Raw genomic sequence first — 22,613 nt, forward strand, 5'->3', positions numbered from 1 at the left:
ATTTTTACAGTGGTTCTTTTTCTTTTCTGTAGATCAATTTTAAATGATCATTTTTTTCTTCTGTTTTGGTTGAACCAAGTGTTTTTTGTTTTGTTTTTTCCAGGCAGATGTCTGCGTGGTGGTTTTGATGTTGCAGAATAGCGGGTTTGTGTTCGGTGAGGTTTGTGCTGGTGTGATGAGTAGATGAATGGAGTCACCGTGAGTTTGAACGGTGTGTGATTCGGTGTCTCTGGTCGGCGGTGCTTCTGGACCTCATACTTACCTGGCAGGGGCGAGACCATGATCAAGAAGGTGATTCACCCAGGGCGAGGCTCAGCCATTGCACTCCGGTTGTGCTGACCGCTGCAAATTCCCCAAATGTGGGAATCTCGACTGCAGCATTTCTGATATGGGGGGACTGCGTTCTCTTCTCCCCTGATTTCTGTGATAGCAAAGAAAGAGTTTATGACTGCAGGATGATTGTTTGCTATTGGTTTGTTTTTAGTGAAGTGTATCAAATGCTTTCCAAAGAAAATCGTTTGTCTCTATTTACGTTTTTATGTTTTGCACAATTTGAACAAAGCATAAAAGAATAAACAGATACGTTACTTGTCATTCCTTAAACTGATCTATTTCAGTCATGGTTTTTATCTAATTTGCTTATGACACTTGTTTGCTATAGGCTCTATGCACGCAAGCTCTGTGACGCGTTTCCGTTTAGCGTTAGTCGGGCAGTCTAGCTTCCGGTTTGTTATAAACACCGGCAAATTTCTAATCACAACGTGTCGTATAGCGGCGAATATACGAGTTTGAGTTCTAAAATTAGTAAGAAGGTTTTGTGTTTTCAAAAACAAGATCGGGGTGGATCGGTACATTCTCAGGGTTCATGTTGAACGCTGCATCCGACGGGTTAAAAAGAATAAGTTGTTTGACACAGTGATCGCTATCAGAGCATAAATCAGCTGTTTACTGTATCGTGAGATTGGACCACTTGTCAAGGGATGGAGCTAAACATTCGTTTTTGACTGTAATTTTTTAAAGAACGTGCACATTTAAATATTGTAAATATATATATTATAGTTTATACTCTGTTTTTAAACAAAAGCATAAAAAGCCAACAAAAGCCTCTTCATTATGTAAACATACCTCTTATGTCTACACTCTTTGATTATTTTATTAGTTCTACAATTACAAACTGTAGTTAATTTGTTTCTTTCTATACTGTTAGCCTCCTTTCTGTTCTTGATGACCAGGACCCCCACAGAGCAGGTATTATTTAGGTGGTGGATGATTCTCAGCACTGCAGTGACGCTGACATGCTGGTGGTGTGTTAGTGTGTGTTGTGCTGGTATGAGTGGATCAGACACAGCAGTGCTGCTGGAGTTTTTAAACACCGTGTCCACTCACTGTCCACTCTATTAAACACTCCTACCTTGTTGGTCCACCTTGTAGGCATAAAGTCAGAGACGATCACTCATCTATTGCTGCTGTTTCAATTGGTCATCTTCTAGACCATCAGTGGTCACAGGACGCTGCCCATGAGGCACTGTTGGCTGGATGTTATTGGTTGGTGGACGATTCTCAGTCCAGCAGTGACAGTGAGGTGTTTAAAAACTGCAGCAGCGCTGCTGTGTCTGATCCACTCATACCAGCACAACACACACTAACACACCAGCACCATGTCCGTGTCACTGCAGTGCTGAGAATCATCCACCACCTAAATAATACCTGCTCTGTGGGGGTCCTGGGAGAGTCATTGAAGAACAGCATGAAAGGGGGCTAACAAAGCATGTAGAGAAACAGATGGACTACAGTCAGTAATTGTAGAACTACAAAGTGCTTCTATATTGAGTGTGTAAAACAGTTTTTGCTGTTTCTTACGTTTTGTGAATCTGGCAGTTGTTTAACATTCATTTCACAATGAATAGACCACTTGAATGGCGTTAAAAAGACTTGAAATAAAATCTTTTTACATTTAACTTCAAATGGACGTTTTTTTTTTTCTCTTTTGTAACATGATACAAGGTTTTGAACTGAACAGCATATACAGTGCCTTGCAAAAGTATTCAGCCCCCTTGAACTTTTCAACCTTTTGCCACATTTCAGGCTTCAAACATAACGATATGAAATTGTAATTTTTTGTGAAGAATCAACAACAAGTGGGACACAATCGTGAAGTGGAACGAAATTTATTGGATATTTTAAACTTTTTTTAGAAATAAAAAACTGAAAAGTGGGGCGTGCAATATTATTCAGCCCCCTTGCGTTAATACTTTGTAGCGCCACCTTTTGCTGCGATTACAGCTGCAAGTCGCTTGGGGTATGTCTCTATCAGTTTTGCACATCGAGAGACAGAAATTTTTGCCCATTCTTCCTTGCAAAACAGCTCGAGCTCAGTGAGGTTGGATGGAGAGCGTTTGTGAACAGCAGTTTTCAGCTCTTTCCACAGATTCTCGATGGGATTCAGGTCTGGACTTTGACTTGGCCATTCTAACACCTGGATACGTTTATTTGTGAACCATTCCATTGTAGATTTTGCTTTATGTTTTGGTTCATTGTCTTGTTGGAAGATAAATCTCCGTCCCAGTCTCAGGTCTTTTGCAGACTGCAACAGGTTTTCTTCCAGAATGGTCCTGTATTTGGCTCCATCCATCTTCCCATCAATTTTAACCATCTTCCCTGTCCCTGCTGAAGAAAAGCAGGCCCAAACCATGATGCTGCCACCACCATGTTTGACAGTGGGGATGGTGTGTTCAGGGTGATGAGCTGTGTTGCTTTTACGCCAAACATAACGTTTTGCATTGTGGCCAAAAAGTTCGATTTTGGTTTCATCTGACCAGAGCACCTTCTTCCACATGTTTGGTGTGTCTCCCAGGTGACTTTTTATAGATATCTTTGAGAAATGGCTTTCTTCTTGCCACTCTTCCATAAAGGCCAGATTTGTGCAGTGTACGACTGATTGTGTCCTATGGACAGAGTCTCCCACCTCAGCTGTAGATCTCTGCAGTTCATTCAGAGTGATCATGGGCCTCTTGGCTGCATCCCTGATCAGTCTTCTCCTTGTTTGAGCTGAAAGTTTAGGGGGACGGCCGGGTCTTGGTAGATTTGCAGTGGTCTGATACTCCTTCCATTTCAATATGATCGCTTGCACAGTGCTCCTTGAGATGTTTAAAGCTTGGGAAATCTTTTTGTATCCAAATCCGGCTTTAAACTTCTCCACAACAGTATCTCGGACCTGCCTGGTGTGTTCCTTGGTCTTCATGATGCTCTCTGCGCTTTAAACAGAACTCGGAGACTGTCACAGAGCAGGTGCATTTATACGGAGACTTGATTACACACAGGTGGATTCTATTTATCACCATCAGTCATTTAGGTCAACATTGGATCATTCAGAGATCCTCACTGAACTTCTGGAGTGAGTTTGCTGCACTGAAAGTAAAGGGGCTGAATAATATTGCACGCCCCACTTTTTAGTTTTTTATTTCTAAAAAAAGTTTAAAATATCCAATAAATTTCGTTCCACTTAACGATTGTGTCCCACTTGTTGTTGATTCTTCACAAAAAATTACAATTTCATATCGTTATGTTTGAAGCCTGAAATGTGGCAAAAGGTTGAAAAGTTCAAGGGGGCTGAATACTTTTGCAAGGCACTGTATATTTGATACCCCATTGCTGCCAGCTTGACACTGATAAATTCTGTAATGACTTTAATTCTTGATAACCTGCTGTAATAAACATAAGAATAAAAAAATCAAAGTTCCTGCTCGCATTTACAACAAATATGTTTTTGGAGAAAGACATGTTAATACTGTAACATCAAATTAATCAATTGACAGGAAATTTATTATGGTCTGACATATAACATTTGATAATGAATAAAAGATAACTCATTCATATATTGGTGAACAAAACTTTTTACACTTAATCAAAAGATTGAGGGTAAATTGCTAATATATCCAGTCAGATATGTTTAGTTTGTTTTATGTTGTATTAGGATTTTAACATCATGTTTTACACTTTGGTTACATTCATGACATAAATGGTAGTTACTCATTACACAAAATTCATCAGTTCAAGTTTTAATATCAAACAATTTTGTATCTCCAATTCACCTCACTTGCACGTCTATGGACTGTGGGAGGAAACAGGAGCTGCCGGAGGAAACCCACGCAGATACAGGGAGAACATGCAAACCTCACACAGAAAGAACCCGGACCACTCCACCTGGGAATTGAACACACATACATATATATATTTATTGTTGTTTGAACATCATTAATACATGGGATTTGACACTATCTTAAAGCTTGCCTAACCTGGCACTGTGCAAGCAGAATATGCATAAAAATGAAATTGTAATGGTATGCTTCAAAGCTAACTAAAACATGAATCTTAATACTGGTCTGTCAAGCTAGATGTAGTGTTTGTCTAGTCTAGCAAAACAACCACTAACCAGTTTACAACTACCCTACTTGCATGGTTCTAAGGAAATGTTTGCTAACGTACTTACCTTCATATTTGTCAATGTCGCTGGAGTTGTACATTTAAAATCCTTTTTCCCGCTTGTTAGAAGAAGCAGTACAAACCATGCGTCGGTCGGTCTAAATCGTTCACTGTCAGACGAGGTTAATCTTGAAGACAACAAGTGTAAAAGAGAGCCATGCCTAACGTTATCTGCTTGTTGACGACCGGCAAATGAATACCGGAAGTTGATCTGCCAGTATACGAGAACCCGGAAGACAGTCGTGCATAGAGCCTATTGCTGAGGCTGAAACAATAATTTATTAATTAGAACAGGCATAATTGTGAATACGGTTGTTTTGACTTGTTCTGACTAACATTAAATGTTCTTATTATTATTATTATCATCATTATTCTAAATTATTATGTTTATTATTATTTTTTTTTCCATTTGTTCTTTCTGCTACATGACAGTTAAGCACCCTGGACTCGACCTAGTCCTGCTTGGTAGCTGTGTTTTACTTCGCACTAAACAGTCTATTTTTCTAGTAGAAAAGGAAGCTCACATCCGCTTATAAATGCATGTGGAAAACACCAAGGTCTGGTTTGCTCTTTTCAGCCTGTGTCTACAAGAAGATCGGGTTTCCTCAGCATATTTTTACGTGTAATAAGATGTGAAATGTGCGCTGCGTCGCTTTACGCATCAGGAGCGGTGTGCTGTTTTAGCAGAACACAAGGAAACAGAGCATCGTTAGGTTCCCTTTGCGGGCTTTTACATGAACGAGAGAGTTTATGTTCGGCCGACGTGCACTTTATTACCTCGCATTTTATATCAGGACTTGTATTTTAATCACTATTTGCCATGAGAAAACACAAGTGCGCATGTGTCACGGAAGCACACAGACGTTGCGCTGATCGAGCTGAGTCTACACAGTTCTCATGTGTGCTATAAAGCTCCGCCCCCTCTCGTAAGAGGGAGGAGTCTCTGTACAACAGAGCACAGCGCTTCACTCGCTCTTTCTTAGCGCCGTTTTAGCTCCAACAACGATGGTAGAAGAAGCTCCAGCACCGGCCAGCTCGGCCCCCGCCAAGGCTCCTAAAAAGAAGACCGCGGCCAAACCCAAGAAAGCGGGTCCCAGCGTCGGCGAGCTGATCGTCAAAGCTGTTTCCGCTTCCAAGGAGAGGAGCGGCGTGTCCCTGGCCGCCCTGAAGAAAGCTCTGTCTGCAGGTGGATACGACGTGGAGAAGAACAACTCCCGCGTCAAACTCGCCGTCAAAAGCCTGGTGACCAAGGGCACCCTGGTGCAGACCAAGGGCACCGGCGCCTCAGGCTCTTTCAAGCTCAACAAGCAGCAGACCGAGGCGAAGAAACCCGCGGCCAAAAAAGCCGCCGCTCCTAAAGTGAAAAAGGCCGCAAAGAAACCCGCCGCTGCAAAGAAGCCCAAGAAGGTAACAGCCAAGAAGCCCACCGCTAAGAAGTCCCCCAAGAAGGCCAAGAAACCCGCTGCTGCCGCTAAGAAAGCCACCAAGAGCCCCAAGAAGGCTAAGAAGCCGGCGACCCCCAAGAAGGCTAAGAAGCCGGTGACCCCCAAGAAGGCAGCCAAGAGTCCTAAAAAAGCCAAGGCAGTCAAACCCAAGACCGCTAAGCCCAAAGCGGCCAAGGCCAAAAAAGCTGCTCCCAAGAAGTGAACATGTTCCTGTTTTATTACCTTCATTTTCTTAAAACGGCTCTTTTAAGAGCCACCTATATCTTCCTCTAAAGAGTCGCGTTTCCTAAACACATACATACATATAAGCATGCATGCAAACATACAACTATTCATACATACATGCATATTTTGTGGAGAGTAATAAGCAAGGAGTTCAAAACACTAAGTATGTCTGGTCTTGTTTTATGTGTAATAATGATTTTGTCACACATTCTCATAAAACTGTCCGTATAAATGTGTATATGTATGTGCACTCACGTATATGAGCACCTTACATAATGTAATTGTTAGTGTAAATGTTATTGTGACAATGTAATTGTTTCTTAAGAGAAGCTTTTCTGTATCATACATTACATGGACGGGAGAACGGAGGAGAAGAGAGGGGAGGAGGGAGGGGGCGGGGCAATATGTGAGGGGGCGTGTATGTGTTTCCCTGAGACATGACGGCGCGTTTAGGATTGGCTCAGCTGTGCCTTCGCTCTAAGCCAATAGGAGAGAGGCCAGTTTGCCTATATTACACCGTTTCGAGCTCTTTCTCAGTTTACTTCAGTTTTGTTCCACGAACGCATTTGATCATCAAAATGAGTGGCCGAGGGAAGACCAGTGGTAAGACTAGGGCTAAGGCCAAGACTCGTTCATCCCGTGCCGGCCTTCAGTTTCCTGTGGGCCGTGTTCACAGACTGCTACGTAAGGGCAATTACGCCCACCGTGTGGGAGCTGGTGCTCCTGTCTACTTGGCTGCCGTGCTGGAGTATCTGACCGCTGAGATCCTCGAGTTGGCTGGTAACGCCGCCAGAGATAACAAGAAGTCTCGTATCATCCCTCGTCATCTGCAGTTGGCCGTGCGTAACGACGAGGAGTTGAACAGACTGCTTGGAGGTGTAACCATCGCTCAGGGCGGTGTGCTGCCTAACATCCAGGCTGTTCTGTTGCCCAAGAAGACCGAGAAAGCAGCCAAGACCAAGTAAAGTCGCTCTCGTGTTCTAACCAAAAGGCTCTTTTAAGAGCCACCCATTACCACAGAAAAAGTGCAATTTCCCCAGATAATGTGTAAACAAATTTAATATCGTTTCATAGATTCACACAGCATGAAACTCACATGATTTATGACATGGTAAAATTAACAAATCAATATGTACGATTTATTTTTTCCCTTTCTATTTATCTTTATATATGTGTACACAAGTGAAGTTTTAGATCACTTGCAGTAGCAAAACCAACAATATAGACGATTAAAAGTGGTGCAACAAACGTGTTTGTGTAATACACATGGAACAAAAATAATAATAAGCAAAATGAACGAAATAATCAAAAATATATTTTTTTAGAAAGTTATATACTTTAAATGCGATTGTAGGCTGTCTTTTAAAAGCACAAAGAAACAAAGGAAAGTATTATAAATCCCGCCAACAGCATAGAGGAAATATTATGTTTTCTGAAACGAGGCAGCGGCAGAACGCCGACCAGTCAGCGACATTTGACGTAAGCACGTTCGTCCAATGAGAAAAGTGCGTCATCAAGACGCCCAATGAGTGCAGAGTGGCTCTGGTGCTTGAAAAGAGCGTGTTGGGCGGGTTAACATATTCTGTCCTACAGTTGGTGAAGTGCAGAGTTCCAGACGCGATGGCAAGAACCAAGCAGACCGCTCGTAAATCCACCGGTGGTAAAGCGCCGAGGAAGCAGCTCGCCACTAAGGCTGCCCGCAAGAGCGCCCCGGCTACTGGCGGTGTGAAGAAACCTCACCGTTACAGGCCAGGTACCGTGGCTCTGCGTGAAATCCGCCGATCGGTCTTAAAGTCCTGAGCGATCTCTCTAACCAGGCGCTGGAAGGGCAGCTTGCGGATGAGCAGCTCAGTGGACTTCTGATAACGGCGGATTTCACGCAGAGCCACGGTACCTGGCCTGTAACGGTGAGGTTTCTTCACACCGCCAGTAGCCGGGGCGCTCTTGCGGGCAGCCTTAGTGGCGAGCTGCTTCCTCGGCGCTTTACCACCGGTGGATTTACGAGCGGTCTGCTTGGTTCTTGCCATCGCGTCTGGAACTCTGCACTTCACCAACTGTAGAACAGAATATGTCAGCCCGCCCAACACGCTCTATTTAAGCACCAGAGCCGCTCCGCGCTCATTGGGCGTCTTGATGAAGCTCTTTTTTCATTGGACGATCGTGCTTACGTCAAATGTCACTTACTGGTCGGCGTTCTGCCACTGCCTCGTTTCAGAAACACAGTATTTCCTCCATGCTGTTGGCGGGATTTATAATACTTTCCTTTGTGTCTTTGTGCTTTTAGAACACAGCTTACAATCGCATTTAAAGTATATACCTTTTAAAAAAATATATTGAATATTTCGTTCATTTTGCTTATTATTATTGTTGTTATTATTAGCATTATTAATATTTTTGTTCCATGTGCATTACACAAACACGTTTGTTGCACCACTTTTAATCGTCTATATTGTTGGTTTTGCTACTGCAAGTGATCTATAACTTGGCTAATGTATACATACATAGTGAAATATGTAAAGATAGATAAATGGTGAAAAAATAAGTCGTACATATTGATTTGTTAATTTTACCATGTCATAAATCATGTGGTTTATGCCGTGTGAGTCTATGAAACAATATTACATTTGTATTATTTACACTTTATCTGGGGAAATTGCACTTTTTCTGTGGAAATGGGTGGCTCTTAAAAGAGCCTTTTGGTTAGAACACGAGAGCGACTTTACTTGGCCTTGGCTGCTTTCTCGGTCTTCTTGGGCAACAGAACAGCCTGGATGTTAGGCAGCACACCGCCCTGAGCGATGGTTACACCTCCAAGCAGTCTGTTCAACTCCTCGTCGTTACGCACGGCCAACTGCAGATGACGAGGGATGATACGAGACTTCTTGTTATCTCTGGCGGCGTTACCAGCCAACTCGAGGATCTCAGCGGTCAGATACTCCAGCACGGCAGCCAAGTAGACAGGAGCACCAGCGCCCACACGGTGGGCGTAATTACCCTTACGTAGCAGTCTGTGAACACGGCCCACAGGGAACTGAAGGCCGGCACGGGATGAGCGAGTCTTGGCCTTAGCCCGAGTCTTACCACCGGTCTTTCCTCGACCACTCATTTTGATAGTCAGATACGTTCGTGGAACAAAACTGAAGTAAACTTGGAGAGCGCTCGAAACGGTATGATATAGGCAAACTGGCCTCTCTCCTATTGGCTTAGAGAGAAGGCACAGCCTAGCCAATCATAAACGCGCCGTCAAGTCCCAGGGAAACACATACACGCCCCTCACATATTGCCCCCCCCCCCCCTCCCTTCTCCTCCGTTCTCCCGCCCGTGTAATGTATGATACAGAAAAGATTCTCTTAAGCATCAATTACATTATATTATGTCACAATAACATTTACACTAACAATTACACTATGTAAGGTGCTCATATACGTAAATTCACATACATATACACATTTATACGGACAGTTTTATGAGTATGTGTGACAAAATCATTAATACACATAAAACAAGACCAGTTATACTTAGTGTTTTTAACTCCTTGCTTATCACTCTCCACAAAATATGTTTGTATGAATAGTTGTATGTTTGCATGAATGCTTATATGTATGTATGAGTTTAGGAAACGCGACTCTTTATGGGAGGATATAGGTGGCTCTTAAAAGAGCCGTTTTAATAAAACAAAAGTAATAAAACAGGAACAAGTTTACTTCTTCTTGGGTGCAGCTTTTTTGGCCTTAGCGGTCTTGGGTTTGGCTGCCTTGGCTTTTTTAGGACTCTTGGCTGCCTTCTTGGGGGTCGCCGGCTTCTTAGCCTTCTTAGGGCTCTTGGTGGCTTTCTTAGCGGCAGCAGCGGGTTTCTTGACCTTCTTGGGGGACTTCTTAGCGGCGGGTTTCATGGCTGTTACCTTCTTGGGCTTCTTTGCAGCGGCGGGTTTCTTTGCGGCTTTTTTCACTTTAGGAGCGGCGGCTTTTTTGGCCGCGGGCTTCTTCACCTCGGTCTGCTTCTTGTTGAGCTTGAAAGAGCCTGAGGCGCCGGTGCCCTTGGTCTGCACCAGGGTGCCCTTGGTCACCAGGCTTTTGACGGCGAGTTTGACGCGTGAGTTGTTCTTCTCCACGTCGTATCCACCTGCAGACAGAGCTTTCTTCAGGGCGGCCAGGGACACGCCGCTCCTCTCCTTGGAAGCGGAAACAGCTTTGACGATCAGCTCGCCGACGCTGGGACCCGCTTTCTTGGGTTTGGCCGCGGTCTTCTTTTTAGGAGCCTTGGCGGGGGCCGAGCTGGCCGGTGCTGGAGCTTCTTCTACCATCGTTGTTGGAGCTAAAACGGCGCTAAGAAAGAGCGAGTGAAGCGCTGTGCTCTGTTGTACAGAGACTCCTCCCTCTTACGAGAGGGGGCGGGGCTTTATAGCACACATGAGAACTGTGTAGACTCAACTCGACCAGCGCAGCGTCTGTGTGCTTCCGTGACACATGCGCACGTGTGTTTTCTCATGGCAAATAATGATTAAAATACAAGTCCTGATATAAAATGCGAGGTAATAAAGTGCACGTCGGCCGAACATAAGTTCTCTCGTTCATGTAAAAGCCCGCAAAGGGAACCTAACGATGCTCTGTTTCCTTGTATTCTGCTAAAACAGCACACCGCTCCTGATGCGTAAAGCGACGCAGCGCACATTTCACATCTTATTACACGTAAAAATATGCTGAGGAAACCCGATCTTCTTGTAGACACAGGCTGAAAAGTATAAACAAAGCCTTGGTGTTTTCCACATGCATTTATAAGCGGATGTGAGTTTCCTTTTCTACTAGAAAAATAGGCTGTTTAGTGCGAAGTAAAACACAGCTACCAAGCAGGACTAGGTCGAGTCCAGGGTGCTTAACTGTCATGTAGCAGAAAGAACAAATGGAAAAAAAAAGTAAATATAACAATTTAGAATAATAATGGTGATAATAAGAAGAATATTTTAATACACTAACATTTATTTCAGTCATTCCTACATATTTGTGCTGTAAGATCTACAGAACATCACCGTGTCAGCTTTAAGTTCACATATACTGACACATTTCTAAAACAACACATGGCTCCAACATTCACATTCTACTGATGTTTCTAACACTCAGAAAACAGATTCAAGTCTATTTTAGTTATTTATCTGATACATCTCTTTTATAAAGATGCACTTTTTAATGTTTAACTCAGAAATGTCTTTAACACAGCTAACACCGACACATAAAATGTCTTATTTCACTTATTTGGCTTTTATTGATACACAGCTAAGATCACTTTCACTTTAACCAAGATGTGTCTGACTTTGAAATATGTTTATGAAACGTTATGCTTTAGCAGAATATGACTTATAACGTCCCATTTCTCACAATATAGTGAAATATACAAACACATTTTTAACACAGATGTCACTTATAAAGACTTTATAAGTCAGTATTGTTCAGCACAGAATAATCTGAAAACTTATTCAATCAATTTTTATTTATTTATTTGTTTAATGTATTCATTGTTTATTTAGTTAATCACTCATTCATGACCCTAACACCAAATTTAACATAACATTAATGGCTCTAGCAGTCCAGGTGAGACATATCCACCTATTTTACTTACATTTTTTACTCTCTCTCTCACACACACACACCTGCAAAAGCTAGCAACAAACACAAGCGTTGTCCATTTATATATTACACATTCCTAAACACAATTTTACCTTAATGTTTTATTCACCCAACACCTCGTCCTACACCGCTGCAGGTGTTTTAGATGTAGTTTTTTTTTTTTATCCTAACATGTCTCTAATGCTACTTTCACAAGCACTGAAAGGTTTCTAAAGCTATTTGTTTGTTTTATTTCAATTTCACTACAATTTTACTGGTTTGACCTAATATGAATTTTTTATCACACACTGCTCTATTCTCCCACTCTGTCTTATATCCTAGTATGGGTTATTTTTTGGCTACATTTTCATGTCTCTAATTGCTGTTTGTCTCACCTAATTGTACAATATTAAAAAATGCGACAAATATGGCGATTATAGTACATTGTAATAGGGTTTAGGGTTGCATAGAAGCCCTGTTGAATTTCTTTTTTTAACATGTTTAAAACTGCAAAATTATTAAAATTAAACTTTAGTTACAAAAAAAAAACATCAAATCGATTGTGGATCGATTTACTGAGCAAAAACTACAGTGGCCAAGAAGTGCAAAACAAATTAACAACAAAAACAAATTTACAAGAGCTGAAACACTTTTACCAATGCCGAAACAAATTTACAAACGGCTGATCTGACGGAAAGGGTAAGTACAATACACAGGAAGTGCTCATTGCTTACCTGCTGCCAATCAAACTGTTTTGCAGGGATGAAGTGAAAGGAGTTTGTGATGGTGACACTAAACAATAGTGATGTGCAGATGAAGCCTCATTAAAGCTTTTGAAGTTTTTTCCTGATTGTGCTGAAAATACCTGAGTGGGGGAGGAGGGGGGTGGTTAGGGTTGCACCTATAAAAAATACGGTCTTACACTGTTATGAGAACATTATCAAAATGTTTTATTTAGGGTGTTTAACAAATATTATTTTCATTCTTTATAATAATAAGTCAGAACCATATTTTAGGCAAAACAACACACTCAGCCCACTGTGCTACTCATACAGCGGTGTATTAAACAGGTTGTTATGCTGATAAACCTGCTCACACACACCGTTACTAAGAATGAAAGCAAATACTTAATATAATAACCAAACGCTTTCTAATTTCCACGGTAGCAGCAGTATCCTTCTGTTGCATACAAAGCTCGTCCTGTATCAGTTCAATACGGAACGTGACGTTTAGTCTCCAAATAAAGAACGATTCTGTATTTTACGGGGCGGTTGGTAACCCTACACTCTAAAAAGAAATGTGTTAAAAACGACACACACTGTGTGGAATTTCAACACATGTGAGGAGTGTGCTCAGGGACGACACATACTATATGTTGATTTAAACACAGTAAATGTGTCATCCTGTTTTTGCACACCCACCGTGTTAGGATAATTAACAAACACAATGTGTTGTTCTTACACAATGTGTGTTGATTATGTGTAATCAAGAAAATGGGTAAGATAAAGACTAAAACAAATGTAGCCATTTTATTTTACTGTATAATATTACAAATGTTTAAATAACATTCTTTTTTGTGTTTTTTGTAAAACAAGATTACAAACAGTTTAACAGTAAAGGTACAAAATATATCTTCCTTGAACTTCTTTCCATTCTTAAAGATGGTTGCAAAATCTCGTAAAACGTCTGTTTCTCTGTCCTAAAAGAAAGACAGAAATATCATTACAAGGTGCTGTGTTTCTCTCTCAGAGAGTCTTGTGTAATCACAATACAAAATATTAACTGAATTAGACATTTACAACATTTAATATTTTGAATAACATTCTGATTAGTCAACCAACCAAATGAGTAATCAGAACACAACTGATATTCCTCCAAATTTGTCATGTCTCTAATTATTCACATAGGCTGTTTAGCAAATTATTAAACAAGTCACCTGAAAACTACAGTTACAGCATACAAGCTAAAATGTTTCCTTTACCAGAATAAAGTAAATCGGATGATACATTTTGGAAGAGTTGTGCTTTACCCTAAATATATCCACCACTACCAGCTTTAATGCTAATAACAATAAGCAATGTTGCTAACAATTCGATTTAAAGAACCGATTCTTCCGAAACGATTCTGCACTTCCGAACCGACTGCATTAGGGCCTCTAAAGCACTAATGAATCAATCGATTCAGTTTTTCGATTCGTTTAAACGGATGATTTAAAAGAACCGATTCAGTAAAACGAACTGAGCTAAACTAAGCTAAAAATGTTAAAATGATTAAAATTCGCTTCTCATAATGAGATTTAACTTAAATAATGTTACTCAATCACTGTAACAACACAGTCCCAATAGATCAGTTAAGTAAGTTACCTTGAGAAAACTAAAACACACAGGGTTGCTATGGTAACCTTATCCACAATCATTCTGTTGTGGCGCCATTTTGACCAAACTAAAAGTCCGATTTACGGTTAGCCAGTTAGCTAACGATAAATAATACCAATAAAAAGAAAGACTAGTCAGGAACGGAACATTTATTACTAGTTAACGGAACATTTATTACTGAATAGGAACAGAAAAGCAAACTTAGGTTTATATTAATGTAATTCAGTGCCTCCTTTTTTACTTAACTAAGTCAATTGTGAGTCTATTGTAAGTTAAAACAGGTCACAGGGTTAAAACCTACTTTTTATAGCTTTGCTTGACTTCATAAAACACACAACAAAACACTGATAAACATTAACTAAATAAATATTAATAAAACATACTCAATACTAGACTATTCTGAAACCCCACTGCTTTTGCATCTTACCAATAAGGATGAGTCCTGCTCCTTTCCTTGCATGGTCCAAAAAGAGGAAATCAACCATGAAACACAGATATACTTGATAGGAGAAATGTGACTGGTTAACGCATATTTTTATTTATTAATTTATTTTTAATCTTCCATGGGAAAAAAAAATCTATGTTTCTAGTCAGAAATGCCATTATTTTATCCAAATTAAAATAAAAAAATGAATAAATATATATTTTTAAACAATGTATTCTCTCACAGTTCTACACATAAATGTTTAGACTAACTATTGGAGTTACTTTACGTGTCTGTGTAAAAAGTGGCCAAAAATGACACAAAACATGTTACAGATCGCAGGACACAGTAGTTGTGTAGAAAAAATGACACATTACTTATTAGAGTGTAGTTTTACTGTCTCTTATATAGTCAGTGAGATAAAAGCACCAAAGCTTTGAATCAGTCCTGCACATTCCTGCTGGTTTAATATAAGCTCCAATACACTGAGTCCAGTGTTACAAAAGTGAAACAAGCTTCAAAGCCTCGGTATCAAATGTTCCGTCCCTAATAAACAATGTTCTGTCCATTTTGTGTTAATTATTATATCCAGTTGACCCGCTTTTGTTTTTCTTGTTGAATTCCTTAGATGTTTAGAGAAGCGGACAGTAGATAGAGATGAACAGGCCACGTCTAAATGTCTGCACAAACAATCTAAGGACTTCAAGACTACAAGAAAAACAAAAGCAGGTGAACTGGATCAAATTATTTCCACAAACTCCGTTCACTTTACCCCCGAGAAACAGTTTGATTGGCAGCAGGTAAGCAACAAGCACTTCCTGTGTATTGTACCTACCATTTTCTTCAGATCGGCTGTTTGTAAATGTGTCTCGGCATTGGTAAAAGTGTTTCAGCTCTTGTAAATTTGTTTTTGGTTTTTTTGTAATTTTATTTTCTAAAATGTTAATTTGTTTTGCACTTCTCGGCCACCGTACAAGGTACTAAACTTATCAAAATACAATGTTTTTCCTGCCTCTCGCTCTACTGTTACCAGGAGAAAACAAAAAACAAACAACAAAAAAAGGGCTTTACCCCCTACTCTGCTTTTAAGTTTGATTAAAATATTACATAACTAAGTTAAACTTTTAACTACCAGAGAAGATACACAACATGACAAAAAAAACTTTGGCGGTTTGTCTGGTTGGTGGCGCAGGAGGGGAAGAGATGACTCCCGCTCAGCCAAAACAAAGTACATGCTCGGAGTTTCTCAGGAATGGAGTTCCAGAGTTTGGGATCAGATATACTAAAAGCCCTGTCACATAGAACAAAGCCTGAAAGGGGGGACAACAAGTACGTTTTAATCTGATGACCGAAGTAAACGAGTAGGTGAGTGTGGATGAAGTAAATCAGTGAGATATGTAAGTGCTTGGCCATGCAAGGCTTTAAAAACCAACAAAAGAACCTAATATTGAATGTGGTATTGGATGGGTAGCCAGTGGAGCTGTTTAAGTGTAGGAGTTATGTGATCACGTGATCTTGTATGTGTTAGGACCCTCGCGGCTGAATTTTGTACATTCTGTAGCCTCTTTAGCCCGGAGACAGGGAGCCCATAAAGAACAGCATTACAATAGTCCATTACAATAGTTTCAGTTGAAGAGAATGAAATAAAGAAGCGCAGTCTAGAGATGTTCTTAAGGTAAAAATATCCAGTTTTAGCAACATTTTTTATGTGAAATATAAAATAAAGAGTGGAGTCTAGAATGACAGCAAGATTGTGGACCTGAGACAGGGAAGAATTGGTAAAATCTGGGAATTTTAACATATCATATTACTTTTTACAATTCTCCAAAAGTGCCACCAGAGGGAAGCAACACAATTTTTTTTTTTTTACCACGGTCAAAAGAAATCTGGTGGTCACAAATAAACATAAGGCCAAAATTACAGTGGTCTGTCTACCTGCATATGCTCATAACATAGCCGTAAAGCTGTATTTAATTAACCAGAGCTTTCATATACATATATGATTTAAGTATACACTATCTTTATCCTGACATTCTTTTCTTTGTTCTTTATTTCTGGCGGTCTCCTGCTGTTTTTAACTGGAAGCCTCGCCCTCAGTCACTCCACCCTATCGCTCATTGGTTGCAGTGTAGAACAGGCTGCAACCAATCAGAAGCCACTTGTACTGCAAAAAGACAGAAAGAGAGAACAACCAAACACAAATACATAAAAACAGAAAAAAAAACGTGTCCCTCAGGCACGTAACAATATCATATCAGTATTTTTTTATTTTTCAATTCTCCAAAAGTGCCACAAGAGGGCGACATTACAAGATTTTTTTTACCAGCTAGGTCACATGATCTCATTTTACCATAATATTATATAATAAAAAATAATATTAGTTTTTATAACAAATATCCAAAACTGATACAAGAGGGCGACATTTCAATTTTTTTTTGACTGACCACAAATAATCACAAGGCTAAAATTACAGTGGTCTGTCTACCTGCATGTGCTCATAACATTACCTTGTAGCTGTATTTACTTAACCAGTGCTTTAGAAGTATACACTCTATCTTTGTCTTGACATTCTTTTCTTTCTTTTTTTTATTTGTGGCGGTCGTCTGCTGCTTTTTTACTAAAAGTCCCGCCCCCTGTCACTCCATCATAGCCCTCATTGAATGCAGTGGAGAAAACGCTGCAACCAATCAGCAGCCACTTGTACTGCAAAAATACAGAAAGACAGAAAGAGAGAACAACCAAACACAAATACTGTACATGAAAACAGACAAAAAAACACTGTGTCCTTCAGGCACGTAACAATATCATCTCACAATTTGTTTTTTACAGTTCTCCAAAAGTGCCACAACAGGGCGACATTAAAATGTTTTTTTTTTTTACCCGTTCGGTCACATGAACTTATTTTACCATATCATGTTAATTTTTTTTTACAGTTTTCCAAAACTGCCACATGTCACGAGGGGGTCTAGGGACAAGACAATAGGGGTGGACACAAACGCAGAGATGTAAAAACTAACAAAGGATATTTATTAATAACAAAAGACAAGACCAACAAAGCAGGGCTAAACAAAACTAAACACAGCTAACTAAACATAAACTAAGCACACGGCTAGTAACATAAACTAAGTACACGGCTAGTAACACAAACTAAGTACACGGCTAGTAACATAAGCTAAACACAAAGCTAAACACACGGCTAGTAACATGAGACCAACACAGAGACCAACACAGAGACCAACACAGAGACCAACACAGAGACCAACACAGAGACCAACACAGAGACCAACACAGAGACCAACACAGAGACCAACACAGAGACCAACACAGAGACCAACACAGAGACCAACACAGAGACCAACACAGAGACCAACACAGAGACCAACACAGAGACCAACACAGAGACCAACACAGAGACCAACACAGAGACCAACACAGAGACCAACACAGAGACCAACACAGAGACCAACACAGAGACCAACACAGAGACCAACACAGAGACCAACACAGAGACCAACACAGAGACCAACACAGAGACCAACACAGAGACCAACACAGAGACCAACACAGAGACCAACACAGAGACCAACACAGAGACCAACACAGAGACCAACACAGAGACCAACACAGAGACCAACACAGAGACCAACACAGAGACCAACACAGAGACCAACACAGAGACCAACACAGAGTTCCACACCATAACCCAGTTCAGAAGAATAGTTCTCAGCGTCTGTCGAGAAGCTGCCTCCTTTTATTAGGAGCAGCTGGAGCTAATTAGCCCAGAAGAGCCAATCAGGAACGGGGTGTGGCAGGAGACAGTGTGCTCATGGAGAGGGGGGCGTGGCACCTCAGGAGCACACACAGAGGCTCAAAGCGTGACACCACAAAGCAGCGACATTACAAGGATTTTTTTTACTATGGTTAAAAGACCTCATATTACCACATAATATTATATTATATAATATAAATTATAATAACTTTTTTTTGCAATTCTTCAAAAGTGCCACAAGAGGGCGACATTACAATTTTTTTATTATGGTCACAAGAAAACTGGCCACAAATAATCAATTAATCAAATAATAAAAGTATACACTCTAACTTTGTCTTTACATTGTCAGTATTTAGCAGATGCTTTTATCCAAAGCGACTTACATTTTGCAGTCTAAGCAATTGAGGGTTAAGGGCCTTGCTCAAGAGCCCAACGGTGGCAGCCTGGCAGTGATGAGGTTTGAACAATCAACCTTCTGCTTGCTAGCCCAGTAGCTTAACCGCTAGGCTACAACTGCCCTTGACATTCTTTTCTTTTTTTGTTTATACTGAAAGTCCCGCCCACAGTCACTCCACCATGTCTCTAATTGGTTGCAGTAGTTAACAGGCTCGTAACAATATCATATCACAATTTTTTTTCAACACTTCTTTAAAAGTGCCACAACAGGGCGACATTACAAAGATTTTTGTTTATTATGGTCACAAGATCTCATATTAACACAACATATTATTTTATTGCAATTCTCCAAAAGTGCCAAAAGAGGGAGACATTACAAGATTTTTTTTCCATGGTCACATGATCTAAGTTTAAATATCATGTTAATTTGTTTTACAGTTTTTTAAAACACTGCCACAAAAGGGCGACATTACAATGATTTTTTGCTTTACCATGGTCAACAGAACTCATATTACCATATCATATTAGCTTTTATAACAATTCTTTAAAAGTGCCAAAAGAGGGCGACATTTCTTTCTTTTTTTTTTTTTTTTACCATGGTCACAAGAAAACTGGCTACAAATAATCAAAAGGCTAAAATTACAGTGGTCTGTCTTCCTGAATGTGCTCATAACATAACCTTGTAGTTGTATTTACTCAACCAGTGCTTTAAAAGTATACACTCTATCTTTGTATTGACATCATTTTCTTTTTTTATTCGTGGCGGTCTCTTGCTGTTTTTTTTACTGGAAGCCCCGCCCCCAGCTACTCCACCATTTCTCTAATTGGATGCAGTGAAGAACAGGCTTAAACCAATCAGCAACCACTTGTACTGCTTATCCCCAGTCAGTCCATCATATCTCTGATTGGTTGCAGTGGAAAACAGGCTGCAACTAATCAGCAGCCACTTGTACTGCAAAAATACAGGAAGACAGAAACAGAGCACAACCAAACACAAAGACATGAAAACAAAAAAAACACGTGTCCCTCAGGCATGTAACAATATGAAATCACTATTTTTTTTTTTTATTCCCCAAAAGTTCCACAACAGGGCGACATTACAAAGATTTTTTTTTACCATGGTCACAAGATCTCATATTACAACATAATATTACTTTTTTGCAAATCTCCAAAAGTGCCACAAGAGGGCGACATTAAAATATTTTTTTATAACCAACTTGGTCATATGAACTCATTTTACCATATCATGTAAATTTTTTTTTTAAGTTTTCCAAAACTGTCTCCTGCTGTTTTTTTACTAGAAGCCCCGCCCTCAGTCACTCCACCCTATCGCTCATTGGTTGCAGTGGAGAACAGGCTGCAACCAATCAGCAGCCACTTGTACTGCTGATGCTTAGTCATTCCACCATGCCTCTCATTGGATGCAGTGGAGAAAACGCTGCAACCAAAAAAAAAAAAACAACCAAACACAAATACATAAAAGAAAAAAAAAACGTTTCCCTCAGGCATGTAACATATATCATATCACTATTTTTTTATTTTGCAATTCTCCAAAAGTGCCACAAGAGGGCGACATTACAAGATTTTTTTTAACAGCATGGTCACATGATCTCATTTCACCATAATATGATATAATAATATATAATGTTAGTTTTTATAACAAATCTCCAAAAGTGATACCAGAGGGCGACATTTTAATTTTTTTTTTTTTACCATAGTCACATGAAAACTGGTGTCCACAAATAATCACAAGGCTAAAATTACAGTGGTCTGTCTACCTGCATGTGCTCATAACATCAGCAGACACTTGTACTGCAAAAAGACAGAAAGAGAGAACAACCAAACACTAATACATGCAAGTAACAATATCATATCACTATTTTTTTTTTTTATTCTCCAAAGGTGCCACAACAGGGCGACAAAGATTTATTTAACATGATCACAAGATCCCATATTACCACATCATATTACTTTTTTGCAATTTTTTAAAAGTGCCACAACAGGGCGACATTAAAATATATTTTATTTAATATATATTTTAATATATTTTATTAAAATATATTAAAATAGATATTTTTACCCATTTGGTCACATGAACTCATTTTACCATATCATGTGAATTTTTTTTTTACAGTTTTCCAAAACTGCCACAAGACAGCGACATTACAAGGATCTTTTTTTACCATGGTCAAAAGACCTCATATTACCACATCATATAACTTTTTTTGCAATGCTCAAAAAGTGCCACAAGAGGGCGACATTACAATTTCTTTTTTACCACGGTCACAAAAAAAATGGCCACAAATAATCAATTAATAAAAGTAAACACTCTAGCTTTGCCTTTACAGCATTTAGCAGACGCTTTTATCCAAAGCGACTTATATTTTGCAGTCTAAGCAATTGAGGGTTAAGGGCCTTGCTCAAGGGCCCAACGGTGACAGCCTGGCAGTGATGAGCTTTGAACCAGCAACCTTCTGCTTACTAGTCCAGTATCTTAACCGCTAGGCTACAACTGCCCTTGACATTATTTTCTTTTTTTTTTTATACTGAAAGTCCCGCCCACAGTCACTCCACCATGTCTCTAATTGGTTGCAGTAGTTAACAGGCTCGTAACAATATCATATCACTATTTTTTTTTTCACAATTCTTCAAAAGTGCCACAACAAGGCGACATTACAAAGATTTTTGTTTATTATGGTCACAAGATCTCATATTAACACAACATATTACTTTTTTGCAAATCTCCAAAAGTGCCACAAGAGGGCGACATTACAAGATTTTTTTTTTATCAACTTGGTCACATGAACTCATTTCACCATATCATGTTAATTTTTCAATGTGCAATTCCAAAACTGCCACAATAGGGCGACATTACAAAAATCTTTTTTTACCATGTTCACAAAACCTCATTTTACCATATTATATTAGTTTTTGTAACAATTCTCCAAAAATGCAACAAGAGGGCGACATCTCAATTGTTGTTTTTACCAGTCACAAGAAATCTGGTGGCCACAAATAAACACAAGGCTAAAATTACATTGCTCTGTTTACCTGCATGTGCTCACAACATACGTTGTAGCTGTATTTACTTAACCAGAGCTTTCAAAGTATACAGGTCGCCTGCTGCTTTTATATTGAAAGTCTCGTCCCCAGTAACTCCACCATGTCTTTAATTGTTTGCAGTGGAGAACAGGCTCGTAACAATATAATATCACTATTTTTTTTTTTTTTTGCAATTCTTCAAAAGTGCCACAACAGGGCGAGGGAAGATTTTTGTTTACCAACATGGTCTTTACCAACATATTACTTTTTAAAACAATTTTCCAAAAGTGCCACAGAAGGGCGACATTTCAATTTCTTTTTACCATGGTCACAACAAAACTGGCCACAAATAATAAAAGTAAACACTCTTGCTTTGTCTTTAAATTTTCAGCATTCAGCAGACGCTTTTATCCAAAGCGACTTACATTTTGCAGTCTAAGCAATTGAGGGTTAAGGGCCTTGCTCAAGGGCCCAACGGTGGCAGCCTGACAGTGATGAGGTTTGAACCATCAACCTTCTGCTTACTAGGCCAGTATCTTAACCGTTAAGCTACAACTGCCCTTTTTTTCATATTGAAAGTCCCCAGTCACTCCACCATGTCTCTAAATGGTTGCAGTAGAGAACAGGCTCGTAACAATATCATATCACTATTTTTTTTTGCAATTTTTCAAAAGTGCCTTAAGAGGGCGACATTAAAAGATTTTTTTTACCAATTCGGTCACATGAGCTCATTTTACCATGTCATGGTAATTTTTTTTACAGTTTTCCAAAACTGCCACAAGACGACGATGACGACATTACAAGGATCTTTTTTTTTCCATATTCACAAAACCTCATATTACCACATCATATTAC

The 22,613-nt window shown here is 39.6% G+C and overlaps 5 protein-coding genes, 1 long non-coding RNA gene and 1 other non-coding gene across 7 annotated transcripts in view; 3 read left to right on the forward strand and 4 right to left on the reverse strand.

The window, feature by feature from the left end:
- Nucleotides 1-254: 254 nt before the first annotated feature.
- On the forward strand, nt 255-417 carry LOC134329711 (U1 spliceosomal RNA). The gene has a single exon (XR_010014935.1). It is a non-coding gene; the product is annotated as a U1 spliceosomal RNA (small nuclear RNA).
- Nucleotides 418-3,804: 3,387 nt separating this feature from the next.
- On the reverse strand, nt 3,805-4,730 carry LOC134329112 (uncharacterized). The gene is made up of 2 exons (XR_010014763.1): nt 4,490-4,730; nt 3,805-4,203 (listed from the first exon to the last, which is right to left on the reverse strand). It is a non-coding gene; the product is annotated as an uncharacterized LOC134329112 (long non-coding RNA).
- A 757-nt stretch (nt 4,731-5,487) lies between these two features.
- Nucleotides 5,488-6,129, forward strand: LOC134328818 (histone H1-like). Its single transcript, XM_063010046.1, has one exon. It carries the CDS (start codon nt 5,488-5,490, stop codon nt 6,127-6,129), a length of 642 nt encoding a protein of 213 aa, XP_062866116.1.
- Nucleotides 6,130-6,730: 601 nt separating this feature from the next.
- LOC134328768 (uncharacterized) overlaps nt 6,731-22,613 on the forward strand; it is a 34,623-nt gene continuing 18,740 nt past the window's right edge. The window contains exon 1 of the mRNA XM_063009988.1: nt 6,731-7,113. Coding sequence (XP_062866058.1) covers nt 6,731-7,113 — 383 coding nt within the window. The remainder of the gene's footprint in view (nt 7,114-22,613) is intronic.
- On the reverse strand, nt 7,783-8,202 carry LOC134329069 (histone H3-like). The gene has a single exon (XM_063010314.1). The coding sequence runs from the start codon at nt 8,177-8,179 to the stop codon at nt 7,895-7,897; it is 285 nt and encodes a 94-aa protein (XP_062866384.1). The 5' UTR covers nt 8,180-8,202; the 3' UTR covers nt 7,783-7,894.
- Nucleotides 8,872-9,258, reverse strand: LOC134328995 (histone H2A-like). The gene has a single exon (XM_063010234.1). It carries the CDS (start codon nt 9,256-9,258, stop codon nt 8,872-8,874), a length of 387 nt encoding a protein of 128 aa, XP_062866304.1.
- On the reverse strand, nt 9,795-10,502 carry LOC134328878 (histone H1-like). Its single transcript, XM_063010112.1, has one exon. The coding sequence runs from the start codon at nt 10,453-10,455 to the stop codon at nt 9,853-9,855; it is 603 nt and encodes a 200-aa protein (XP_062866182.1). The 5' UTR covers nt 10,456-10,502; the 3' UTR covers nt 9,795-9,852.

Source organism: Trichomycterus rosablanca, chromosome 15 (assembly GCF_030014385.1).
Source record: "Trichomycterus rosablanca isolate fTriRos1 chromosome 15, fTriRos1.hap1, whole genome shotgun sequence".
NCBI classification, from domain to species: Eukaryota; Metazoa; Chordata; class Actinopteri; order Siluriformes; family Trichomycteridae; genus Trichomycterus; species Trichomycterus rosablanca.